This window comes from Sinocyclocheilus anshuiensis, unplaced genomic scaffold (genome assembly GCF_001515605.1).
Source record: "Sinocyclocheilus anshuiensis isolate Anshui unplaced genomic scaffold, SAMN03320099.WGS_v1.1 scaffold127, whole genome shotgun sequence".
NCBI lineage: Eukaryota > Metazoa > Chordata > Actinopteri > Cypriniformes > Cyprinidae > Sinocyclocheilus > Sinocyclocheilus anshuiensis.
In genome coordinates this window covers 306,147-318,419 of record NW_015552528.1, presented here as the reverse complement: position 1 = coordinate 318,419, position 12,273 = coordinate 306,147, and the positions used below count along the sequence as shown (strand labels likewise).

The 12,273-nt window shown below is 38.9% G+C and overlaps 1 protein-coding gene across 1 annotated transcript in view; it reads left to right on the top strand.

Moving 5' to 3' along the window:
* LOC107663586 (mitogen-activated protein kinase kinase kinase 12-like) overlaps positions 1-12,273 on the top strand; it is a 40,837-nt gene that overhangs the window by 25,079 nt on the left and 3,485 nt on the right. Inside the window, exons 4-11 of the mRNA XM_016453817.1 lie at positions 2,386-2,577; positions 2,671-2,829; positions 3,783-3,941; positions 5,243-5,351; positions 5,713-5,822; positions 6,337-6,453; positions 8,190-8,309; positions 9,289-9,949. Of these exons, the coding sequence (XP_016309303.1) occupies positions 2,386-2,577; positions 2,671-2,829; positions 3,783-3,941; positions 5,243-5,351; positions 5,713-5,822; positions 6,337-6,453; positions 8,190-8,309; positions 9,289-9,949 (1,627 nt within the window). The remainder of the gene's footprint in view (positions 1-2,385; positions 2,578-2,670; positions 2,830-3,782; positions 3,942-5,242; positions 5,352-5,712; positions 5,823-6,336; positions 6,454-8,189; positions 8,310-9,288; positions 9,950-12,273) is intronic.

Genomic DNA, 12,273 nt, shown 5'->3' with positions numbered 1-12,273 from the left:
AGCTTTAAAGCGTTTCATCCAGGTCGCCAGTAGCAAACAATGGAGCGCGCTCTGCTGGACAAACTAAATAATTACACCATTTCAAGCATTTTATCTGCGTTATATGTTCTGTAAAAAAATGGCATATTCGCCGATACCGATATGTCGGCAACAGGCTCATATCGGCCGATAATATCGGCAAAACGATATATCGGTCGGGCTCTAGTAAAATCATCTGCTCAAACTGAACCCTTCCAAGTTTCAAAAGGTAACGAAATATGCCTTATTTTGTTCTTTTGTAATTATTATTAAAATATCAGGAGAGTTTTATGCTATTGCAGCAGTTAGAGATCCATCCGTGTTGGATATAAGATTGCTTGGAGGAGGTGTGAGGGGATTGGGTCTAGAGGGCATGTTGTAGGATGGCTGGAGAGCAGAAGTTTTGATACTTCTGCTTCAGTGAGGGGACAGAAGGAGAAGATGGGAGTTTTTGCAGTGGGTGTGGTTGGTTTGAACCACATTTTGCACATTAAAGCATTTTGTACACATATTTTTTTATACACATAGTTGGATGAATTCTGCTTTCAGAATGTCAAAATGTGAAAATTTCCATTCGGCAGATATTGTTGCTTCTGGTTTGTGCTTTGTCATTCACAGAAAGTGTATAAAATATGTTGTTTCCCAAAAACTTGCGTCTTTTTTGTCATGTCCATAACGCATGTGTATTTCCCTCATCTAAAAAGATAAAACACTTTTATAGACTGATATTTTTCTGATGTCTGAACTCTATTGCCAGGCGTTTAGGAAAATATATACAGATGTTTCAATATATTGGTAATGAATATATTCTATGAGAATTTCTATTTCAAATTTTGACTGCAAATGTCACGTCCGTAAATTGCTGGAATTGCTCTTTTATTACCTCACATATAAAAAAAACATTTTCTCATGTCACACATCCTTGATCTGAAATCAGGTTTTTTTTTCTTATATAATATATATATATATATATATAATATATTTCCGTAATAATAATATTAAAAAGTCTTGTGATTTCTCACTCACAAATATGGAAGCAAAATGGCTAAACATAACAAATTAACCTTAAACAGGTATTACCTTTGCAAGCGCAGACTGTTTTTTTTTTTGTTTGTTCAGTTTTTTTATTTTTATTTAGCATCAAACAAATGATATAATTATTATTCACTGTAATACATCATGCACCACTAAAATATGGCATGAAGAAAGTTGAAAGAGAAAAATAGGATTAGATGAAAGATCAACCGTCCAGTAGGTGGCGATATACACAGGATGCAAATCACCATTAAACAGAAGAAGATGAATGAAGAAATATTGCTGCCTTCAAGTGCACCTGGGAAACTCATATCTCTATGTCAGGCATTTGTTACATGTCTCCCATTGAATTCGAATACATAACACAGAAGTAGGGTGTCTAATCGAGCTCCTGCAGAGTTCAGCACATCTGCCTGAAAGTGTCTAGTGATCCTAAAGACCTTGATTACTCGAGGAGCAGGGTTGGTCACCCCTGGCCTAACGAAAACAGAAGAATTATATTGTGACAGGGCTCTACACTTACTTTTCTTTTTGGAGCACCTTCTGATCGACAACAGGAATGAACTTTCCCATTACATGGCAATATTTAACTCCTTAAATTGATTTCCAGTGGCATGCATGCATGCATTCATTCATTCATTTACTTATTTATTTCCATTGTAATGGCATTTTAATCAACCTTATTAAATGTGTCATCTTTATGTCAAATTCTTAAATTTATATCAAGGAAGCACTGCTGAGTTTTGCTCGGAGACGTTCAGCGGCTCAGCTGTGACTTTGTTTAGAACTATGTTTGTAAAGGAAATGGAGCAAAAGTGCACAATATTGTGCCGAAAATGTAAGTCACTTAATATTGTTATTGAACTGTTGTATAAAATCAATATCACATTTACAATTGTGTGGATATTCAGAGAAAACAGCACTCTTGCTCATATGATTATCATTAATGAACTATATCATATATGTTATAATAATATATAATAATAATTTGGTGGCATTATTATTCATTTTGGTGGTGTTTTTGCCAACAAGTCCCAGCAATTTCCAACTCTGCTTCTGAGAATCCAAATTCAGTTTAAAAGGCTGCAAAGAAACAACAGCAGCTCATGCTAACCTCTTTCATATATATATTGTATTTGATTTATGACATTTGATTTTTTGATGTGTAGTTGTTCCAGTATTCTCTGCTCTTCATATCCATATCGTATCAAACAATCCAGGCTGTGGCAACATTTTTGACTTGATATTGAAACTGAATGTGAAAGCTGTCCTCAGCACATGCGCAGTGAGTGTCACACAATGTGTGTGTGTGTGTGTGTGTGTGTGTTTCAGGGGTGTGTGCACGCAGGCTCCGTGTTACTGCCTCATCATGGAGTACTGCGCGCAGGGCCAGCTCTACGAGGTGCTGAGGGCCGGCAGGAAGATCACACCGTCCCTGCTGGTGGACTGGGCCATGGGCATCGCAGGCGGCATGAACTACCTCCACCTGCACAAGATCATCCACAGAGATCTCAAATCACCCAAGTATGGTGCTGCTTTGTACCAATCCGCACAACTGTGTTTGGAAGCATGAGCAAACTGAAAGTGTGCCTTACACACGTATCTTCTCTCTGTCAGTATGCTGATCACACACGACGACCTGGTGAAGATCTCCGACTTCGGCACGTCTAAGGAGCTCAGAGACAAGAGCACCAAGATGTCATTTGCAGGCACTGTGGCCTGGATGGCGCCCGAGGTGATTCGGAACGAGCCCGTGTCTGAGAAAGTGGACATCTGGTACGATCATTCGTAATCATTGGGTCTGGGAGGAGTATTTAATGCAGTTTCATAAAAAGGTTCATTGGGTGCATATTCATACTCCAGTGTACTAATATGCACCTTTTAGGAGTAGATAAGGTACATAGTCTTCCTTTTGAGGGTGCTGCCCCAGTGACGAGCTGTTTTACACTGAAAAAACAAACAAAATCTGTGAACTTTAGTGTGAAAAAATACGGTTTTACAGACTGAACAAAAACAAAACAAACAAACAAAATGTATATATTTCATCAACTGAAATATTGTTAATATACCAAATTACAAAAAATTATTTTTGGTACCACTTTATTTTAAGGTGTCCTTGTTACACGTTACATGTACTTACTATTATAATAACAATTAATTACATGCAAGTAACCCTAAGCCAAACCCTAACCATATGGTAAGTAAATGTAGTTAATTACTATTACTCTATAATTACACTGTAACAAGGACACCTTAAAATAAAGTGTAACCTTATTTTTTTGCCTTTATAATACTTTAACAATTGCTTGAAATGTCTCATTAAATCTAATAGAGTTTTCCCTGTTTGGAAACTGACTGTTAACCAATGAACAGGTTTTTACTGTAGCATTTTCTCAATGTTTTACCATTAAAATGACAATCTGTTTTTACAGTGTACCTGTAAAGGAACATTTTTAACGTTTTCGGACAGTGTTGGCCACAAGATCTCATTCATATCGTATCTCTTATCCTGCCTGCCAGTATGTGCTGGTCTGTAAGGGAAGTTTTGATGGAGGCTGATATGTAAATGAACGGTGGCCGTAGACTTTCATGAGCAGAAGAACTATAATCTATAAATCTATAATGAGCCTAATTCACAACGAACGGAGCTGTGAAAGAAAAGAAATCGCACGCACTGAAGTCCAGGAGATGAGTGCAGCTGTCAGTGATGTGATGTGTGGCGTCCGCAGGTCGTTCGGTGTGGTGCTGTGGGAGATGCTGACCGGTGAGATCCCGTATAAAGACGTGGACTCCTCCGCTATCATCTGGGGCGTGGGAAACAACAGCCTGCTGCTGCCTCTTCCTGAAAGCTGCCCTGATGGCTTCAAAATCCTGCTCAGACAGTGCTGGTGAGAAACCAAGCAAGAAAGCGTGTTTTCAGAATTTTAGCTGTATTGCAGATAATATAATTTGAATGTCATGAAAAGCCACTTAAGTGAACTTACAGAGAGATGTACTGTCGTGACTGTGTTTCTTAACACACTTAAGTAGACTTTTAAAAAGTGCAGTTTGTAATAATGTCAGATTAAACGTTTTAGCTTAAAGTTCATTTTAAATCATTCTGTTTTAATAATCTTTTGTCGTGTACACTCATTTTGATTTGTTGACTAAAGCACATGTAAAGTACTGTAATTGTAGTGTGTTATTTAATATTACATTCAAAGTTTATATATTGAAAATGTACTGAATTGCAACTTCCTCACTAAAAATCTCAAATTACAAATATTTGTGACCCTGGAGCACAAAAGCAGTCTTAAGTTGCACAGGAATGTTTGCAGCAATAGCCAACAATACATTGTATGGGTCAAAATGATAGATTTTTCTTTATGCCAAAAATCATTAGGATATTAAGTAAAGATCATGTTCCATGAAGATATTTTGTAAATTTCCTACCGTAAATATATCAAAACTTAATTTTTGATTAGTAATATGCCTTGCTAAGAACTTCATTTGGACAACTTTAAAGATGATTTTCTCAATATTTAGATTTTTTTGCACCCTCAGATTCCAGATTTTCAAATAGTTGCATCTCAGCCAAATATTGTCCGATCCTAACAAACCATACATCAATGAAAAGCTTATTTATTCAGAAATCTCAGTTTCGAAAAATTGACACTTAAGACTGGTTTTGTGGTCCAGGGTCACATATTTAAAAAACATGACATACACTTTTCAATAGAAATGACATTAAAGTTTATTTTAGTTTTCAATAAATGATTGTCAGTACATTCGGCAGTAACACTTTAACCATATTTTACAGACCATAGCAGTAATTATGAAATTATATATAAAGATGTACTGAAGTATTTAAGTGGGTCAAAAACACTAAAGTTCAGCCAAATGCATGTAATATAAATTTACAGTACAATACATTTAATGGCATTTTAGACTCAATTCGGTGTCTGAAAACATTACATTCATTTGACACTTAAAGTGTATTCTTTCCTTAATGAGCTCTTTTTAAAAGTATGCTAAAGTGAAAAAAAAAAAAACTTTTTTCAGAAAAGAAAGAAAGAAGACAGGAGAAAATCATATGGAAATAGAATATAACTCTGCAAAATGACAAGGAGAAGATGCAATAAGCAGAGATTATTTAACTGACTGGTAATAACTTCTAGGTGACTCTTGTAATGCTAACGTGTGTGTGTAGGAACTGCAAACCCAGGAACAGGCCGTCGTTCAGGCAGATTCTGCTGCATCTGGACATCGCGTCTGCAGACGTGCTCTCCACCCCGCAGGAGACCTACTTCAGATCTCAGGTGAGACTCATTCAACTCTGAACAACAACACGAGCATCAATTCAATATCATGAATTACTAATTAACATTTTTGGGGTGTCACAACATGTCATTTAAAAATCTGAACTAAACGTGTCTTGTCATGGAATTAAAAAAAAACAACTTTTGACTTCCTGCTTTAATAATATAAAACATTTTACATCAGAAATTAAAAACATGCTCATGATATTCAAGCCACTGAGTTGCATTTTTGAAGAAATCAATAGAAAGGACAAAAGTGAGTGCCACATCTCTGGCCATTTCAACAGTGTTGTTAAAGCCAAAGATAATGACTGCTGATGATTTGAGATCCAGCATTATGCATCTCTGTATGTGTGTGCAGGCCGAGTGGCGTGAGGAGGTCAAGCAACACTTTGAGAAGATCAAGTCAGAGGGCACGTGTCTTCACCGTCTGGATGAAGAGCTGATCAACCGGCGACGAGAGGAACTCAGGTCAGCAACAGACACATGCACAAAACGCTGTCCTGCCAAAACCATTAATAGAGCCCCGCTAACTCAACTCAAAAACTCAACTCTGAATTTGGTTTGCACTTTATTTTACAGCATGTGCACTTACCTGTACTTACAGTGTACTTCTCTAAGAAAGCACTGGGTTAGGATTAGCGATTGCTTTAGGGTTAGTTGCATGTAATCATGCATAATTTACTGTTATTACTATAGTAAGTACATGGAACATGTAACAAGGACACTATAAAATTAAAGTGTTGAAAATTAATGTATTTGCAATTAATCACAGAAAGCTTTTTTTTTTTTTGACTGACACATTCAGTCTCCTGTAGAACTCCACCCAAATAGCATATTTGATGAGGTTATACGTTGTGTATTTATTTACACAGTAACTGTGTTGTGAGAAAGAGAGAAGAAATAAAGCAGTGGACATTTGCAGCATGTCCTTGTGTCCTTTAAAGGGTTGTTACTGAGCATGACATCTGACTCCTTTTAACAGGCATGCTCTTGACATCAGAGATCACTACGAGAGAAAGCTAGAGAGAGCCAACAATCTGTACATGGAGCTCAACGCCGTGATGCTGCAGCTGGAGCTTAAAGAGAAAGAGCTGCTCAGGTAAAACACACATACAGTATATACTCCTATAACATACATATAAAACACTGGTTAAACCAAACAAGATATATCTAATAATAAAGATATTATACTGTAAAAAACAGAATTTTTAATATAATAATTTAATTTTAGAGTACAACTATAAAAAAAAGAGAGAATATTGTCATCATTCACGCACACTCATGTTTTTCCAAACCTGTATGTGTCGGGAAAAATAGCAATGAGATATTTTAATTATTTATTAAGAAACTAGTGTTTTCTGGGTCAGTGTCGGCTGCATAGATAAAGTAGACGATGCTGACTCGCCATCTCCGCAATGCACCTTTCACGCGGTCGGATTACATAATGAGAGAGATTTCGTTTCGATTGAATTGCTTCGTTTTAAAGTAGACATTTCGAGCTTTATATATTTCTCATGTTTATGAGGCAAGTAGCCCATACACTGACTTTCCGTTCATTTTTGTGACGTGCTCCACAGTTAACGGAGACCGAGACGGCAGAAAGCGCATCCTGTTTGTTTTCTTTATTTTACTAAAGCACAATGATTTGTTGTCATTGTGAGTGCACACAAATAAAAGTAGACTTTACAGTTTCGCATGATGTATTACTCCTATCTGTATGAGCAAAAATGACAGCTGATTAAGTTGATTCCACTGTTAGGGAAAAAAATATAAGTGATTGTGCTGGTGCCTCTGTGCATTAAGCTCACTTTTTGCTTCCACTCTCCGCACAAACACTTTGATGTGCACCTGACAGCGCACATTTATCTAGGTTAAATGTTTAAAACTAATAATGTGATATGCTTGAAGTGTGGTAAAAATCCGGTAAACTCACTGTCGGCCGCTGGCCGCTTGGTTGTAACTTTAAAAAACAAAAACTTGTGTTTAACTAACAAAAAATGCTTTTTCTAAACAACAAAAAAATTTTTTTTTCTAAATTACCTTAATAAAGAAATTAAAAGAAATATAACCACTTTGCCATTAAAAACAGAACTGAACCAATGGCTGCATCAGTAGGCTGTGTAAAGGGGAGGAGAAAAAAAAAACAGTCATGGGCTCCAGTCGGACTCGGGCTGAGAATTCTGATAAGCTGTCGGACAAGGGCCCTAAGTTCTAGTATCGATATTGCCACATACAGTGCATTGAGAACGTACAGATGCTGCCTTTAAAAAGGTGCTTTTTCATGCATTCTGTCAAAAACAGAATCTTGCAGACATGCTTATTGGAAATTATATACATTTGTTGTGTCACTCAATATCCACTAGATGGCGCTTTGAAATAGTATTTTGTAGCTCAGCACACAGTTGCCAGGCCAGATCACATTGCTCTTGGTCACTTCAGAGAGAGAGAGAGAGAGAGAGAAATAAGACTGCAATTGTGAGAATATTCCACCTCAAAAAAAGAGATTGACTTATCATACTGAAAAGACTGGGCCCCCTTCAGAAAAACCAGTGAAGAATCATTCTGTATTTACCGTTGCAATGAAGTCTTGTGTATTATCAGAATAAACCGGCTATAAACAGTCATGAATCACCACAGAGAAAAAGAAATCGAGAAAGAGCTCTTAATCTGTCAGTCCTTTCCGTGTTCAGGTCAGGTGAGCTCTCCCATGTTTAGGCCCTATTTTGTGCCCTATTCGTGGAACGGGCTCCTCACTTTGAGATGATTAAAATTCAGCTTCTTATATCTTCATTTATAACACCATGAAGTGATAATGCTGCTTTGTTCTTGATTAAGGAGGGAACAGTGTCTGGATAAGAAATATCCTGGTCTCTTCAAACATCACCCCTCAACCACAGTGGACAAACTCATCAAGAAGAGAAGCGTTCCCCAGAAACTGCCTTCTCACGGCAAGAGGTAAGAACAGACGTTCTTCACACTGGCTCTCAATTATTAATAATTACATAACAGCACGAGGTTAGTCATCGAGACCCAGTATACAAAATCACCTTATCTATGTCCATATCAGTCATTTGAAGAATGTGTTACAACATGTCCATTTATCAAAGTTTTATATATCTTATACACAATGTTTCTCAGTGTCTTCTATGTGAACGTATGTATATGTATAAAACACTCTGCACAGCAACAGTATGCATGAATGCAGCAATTCAAATTTAAACAAGCATGTGAGTAGTTCCAGTTTCACTGTAAGTTCTCAAAAAACATCCAAGGTATATAGAATATGTACACGATTAAATGTTTAGAAAAGTATCTTTGACATTTCCACAAACATGGACACGACTGAAAATCCTAAATGCATGCATTCCCAAAGCAACATAATTCTGGGAAGAAAGGATGAAACTTGCTCATTTAATAACTGTTCCATTTTGCACGTATTACTGCAACAGCACAAAAGTACAAAAGAAACGTTTGTCAAGAGAAAGTTCTTGGACATTCATTGACATGTAATCTACTAGCAAGTACACTGCATACTACATAGCAGCTGATTGACCTCTGCTTTATCAGCAGCCAATGATCTTGCTAGCTCAAGATTTAAATCGTTTGGTTTAGTGTTCTGTGGTGTTCAGAGTTCCTCTAAAACCCTCCGCCTCCCCCAGCACCACCTGTCTAGATCAGTTATGTGGAACAGCTATATTATGTATGTCTATTTCTGCAGCAGCATTAAGTCTTACTTTCTCACAGCTTGTGTAAGTTTTGGAAGCAGCAAGAGTGCGTAGCAGATATAGTCTGCCAAGACCAAATACATTATCATAATTTCCATTATTATGCTGAATGCAATTAAGAGAGTTGTCATGATTAAACTAAAATAAAACAAAACTGTGATTTTTTCTTTAGTTTTTGATATATGTAATGTAACGTATGCCATATCCAGACCTGACCTCCTGAGATCAGAGATCATTCTCCCCAAGATGGACGCTGGTGTGCTGCAGGTGACCGTCCCGCCATGTGCAAACCGAGGGCCTACCTCACCTAGCCGCGCCCGCAGGGTGAAAACTCGTCACCGGAGGAGCGGCAAGGGAAGCAGCGGGGATCTGTCAGGGCCTAAGCACCCTTCTGCCCCTGCTAGCCAAAAAAGAGAGCCTCCGCTGCCCAACACAACGACACCCGCGCCGCCCCTCACTGAAACTGCTTCAGGGGCCGCGATGAGGGAGGGCCAGCTGGAGCCGCCCCCGCTGAAGCTGTCCTCGTCCAGCCCAGATCTGCTCTGCTCCACCCGCCACGCTGAAGACGGAGTCAGTGGAGCTGCCACGACCGAAGCCCTGGGCAGAGAGCCCGGCGGTGGAGCTGAAGCGGGGGCCGGTCTGGACGAGACTCTACCCAGAAGTGACACGGCGAGTGAAGACGCCGTTTCACTGCCCTTCTCCAGCAGCCCTGATTCACCCTGCTGTGGCCGAAGTGGAGCGGTGGGCCGAACTCATGTAGGAGAGGAGAGAGAAGAGGGAAGCGGGGCGGTGCGATTACCCAGAGGATCCAGCGGCAGTCATCTGACTCCATCAGCCATACTGTATCGAGCTGCGATCACACGCAAACAGGTGTGCATCTCTCTATTCCCGAGTTTTCATTTTCATCGTCAGGGTTTTCGGTACAGATTTCTGTGTATGTACATGAATCCACACTGAACCGACTGATTATATTCTTATTAAAACAAAGGTGACTTGACTTGGTAAGGAAAGGAAAGGTGCATATCTTAGATCTTTGCACTGGACTGGTCACCATTCCTTTTAAGTTTTTCACCATTTTTCCTCACCTTTTCTATCACTTCTCAATTAATATGAGCTCATTAGGCATACATGAATTTAAAAAAGTTTAATGAAGAGTTTCAGTTAGCATTTTACACAACAGGACACTGCTGTCGCTGCTTAACATGTCATGCCAAATACACATTTGTATTTATGTTTAATTTAGAATAGTTTTTATGAAAGTGGTTATTGTGAAGATCGAATGAGTTGAAGGGACTGATTCAAACTAGATAAATGGCCTCGGATTGTATCTCCTGTCACCTCACATGCAAATTAACCAAAAGGGAATTCGATTTTTAAAAATGTAACGGGAAGGCCTTATTTCAGAACTTTGGGCCACAGACATCCTCTAACAATACACTTCTGCTTTGTGATGATCACTATAAGGAATTATCTAAGCAGGGTTGCCAGGTATGCGTAACAAAACTTGCCCAAATGGCCAATCAAAAATAGCCCAATGACCATATCCCAAATATCAAAACTAAAAATATGCAATTCCCATACCTAAAGTACATATTTTACAGTCACTGTTATGCAAATTGAAAACCACTATATCGTAGTGATCATAAACACAGCTCAAAGGCTCCTTACTAGTGGCCCTCCCTCGCAAAACTCTACCACACTTTTATCTTTGGTAGAACATAAAATATTTCTGTACAAGCATTTCAGTCAAATATAATTTATGCCTTATGTCAAACCATTAAAGCCTGGTTCAGACTACACAATTTTAGCCCGATCTGCTTTACGTAGGGTGTCATGGGGATTCATAAACGACAATGGCTGTCGGCACGCAAAATTCAATGGTTTCATCTCGATTCCACATCTGCGATGCTTCACGACATCACCACATCTAGCATGTTTTATTTTTTTTTCAGGTTTTCTTTCCTTTTTTGGGGCTTTTCTGACGACAAGACAGAGCAAAACACGCTGTTTGCTAGACATTTTTTGTTTACGCTCAAGGCACCTTCTGTCTAGTCGTGCCCTATAGATCAGTGGTTATCAATTCCAGTCTTCACGGCCCCCCGCTCTGCTCATTTTGTATCTCTTATCACTTCAGAGGTTTGTTCTGTTCGACCGTAAGTGCCCTGCAAAGTGGACTTCACAGGATATTCAGCCATGATTTCAGTTCGACGGGAACGTATATGTTCCTTTTAAAGAGCATTAAAGTGTGCAAGACGTGAATTAAAATGATTTATTTACAGAGGTATATTATGTCACTCTTTACACTTCTCTAGTAAGTTTCATCTGTGTGTGAAGATGCTGCAGGCCGTGGCATAGCACAGTTTCATGAATGAATGTTCCAAATTGAAGTAATCTTTCCCTTGCTCAAGGAGTAGGGAGCAAAGAACACTGTGTATGTTAAATAAGAGAGACAAACAAAATATGCAGAGTGGGGGGTCGCCAGGACTGGAGTTGAGAACCACTGCTATAGATGACAATGCAATGTGTAGTCTGACATAGGGGTGGGCAATATAGCCTCAAAATTATATCACGATATTTCAAGAATATTTGCGATAACGATATTTATGACGATATAGAAAAAAATATGGAACAACGTTTTATTGGTGATTTCAGCTGGCAGGCAGCAGCATTTATTAGTGCAAACAACATGAAGGGCATTTTCCATCCTTTTCCAATGAGATACTGTCATCGATGACAGACTACCCAATTCGAAGTGTACATCTATTGTCATAAGGTGGCAGCAGCAGCTGTGTGTTCGACTTGAAGCAGACCGATCGGTGTATGACGTCAAAATACTGTGAGAGTGTCTGCGGCACGTTACAGCTCCGACGTGGCCACTCTGGTCAATGCTTGTGTTTACACCAGCGGAGCCGCGGCACTTCACTAAAGATAGGCGCCTCGCATATTTTTGACGGTAAGAGTGTGCGCTCGAATATGCTCTAGAACCACTCTCGCGATACTTTGATGTCATACACCGATTAGTCTGCGCAGCGCTGCTTCAAGTCGAACACACCTATTGGGTTTGGGGTGTTGTTGTTGTGCGCGCTAGGGAAGGTATATCCGCCATACGTCATCGCGTCGCTATATCATTGATATCGCGATATGACACTGTTTTATCATGTAAAATTTTATACCGGTATTATCTTGGATGGGAT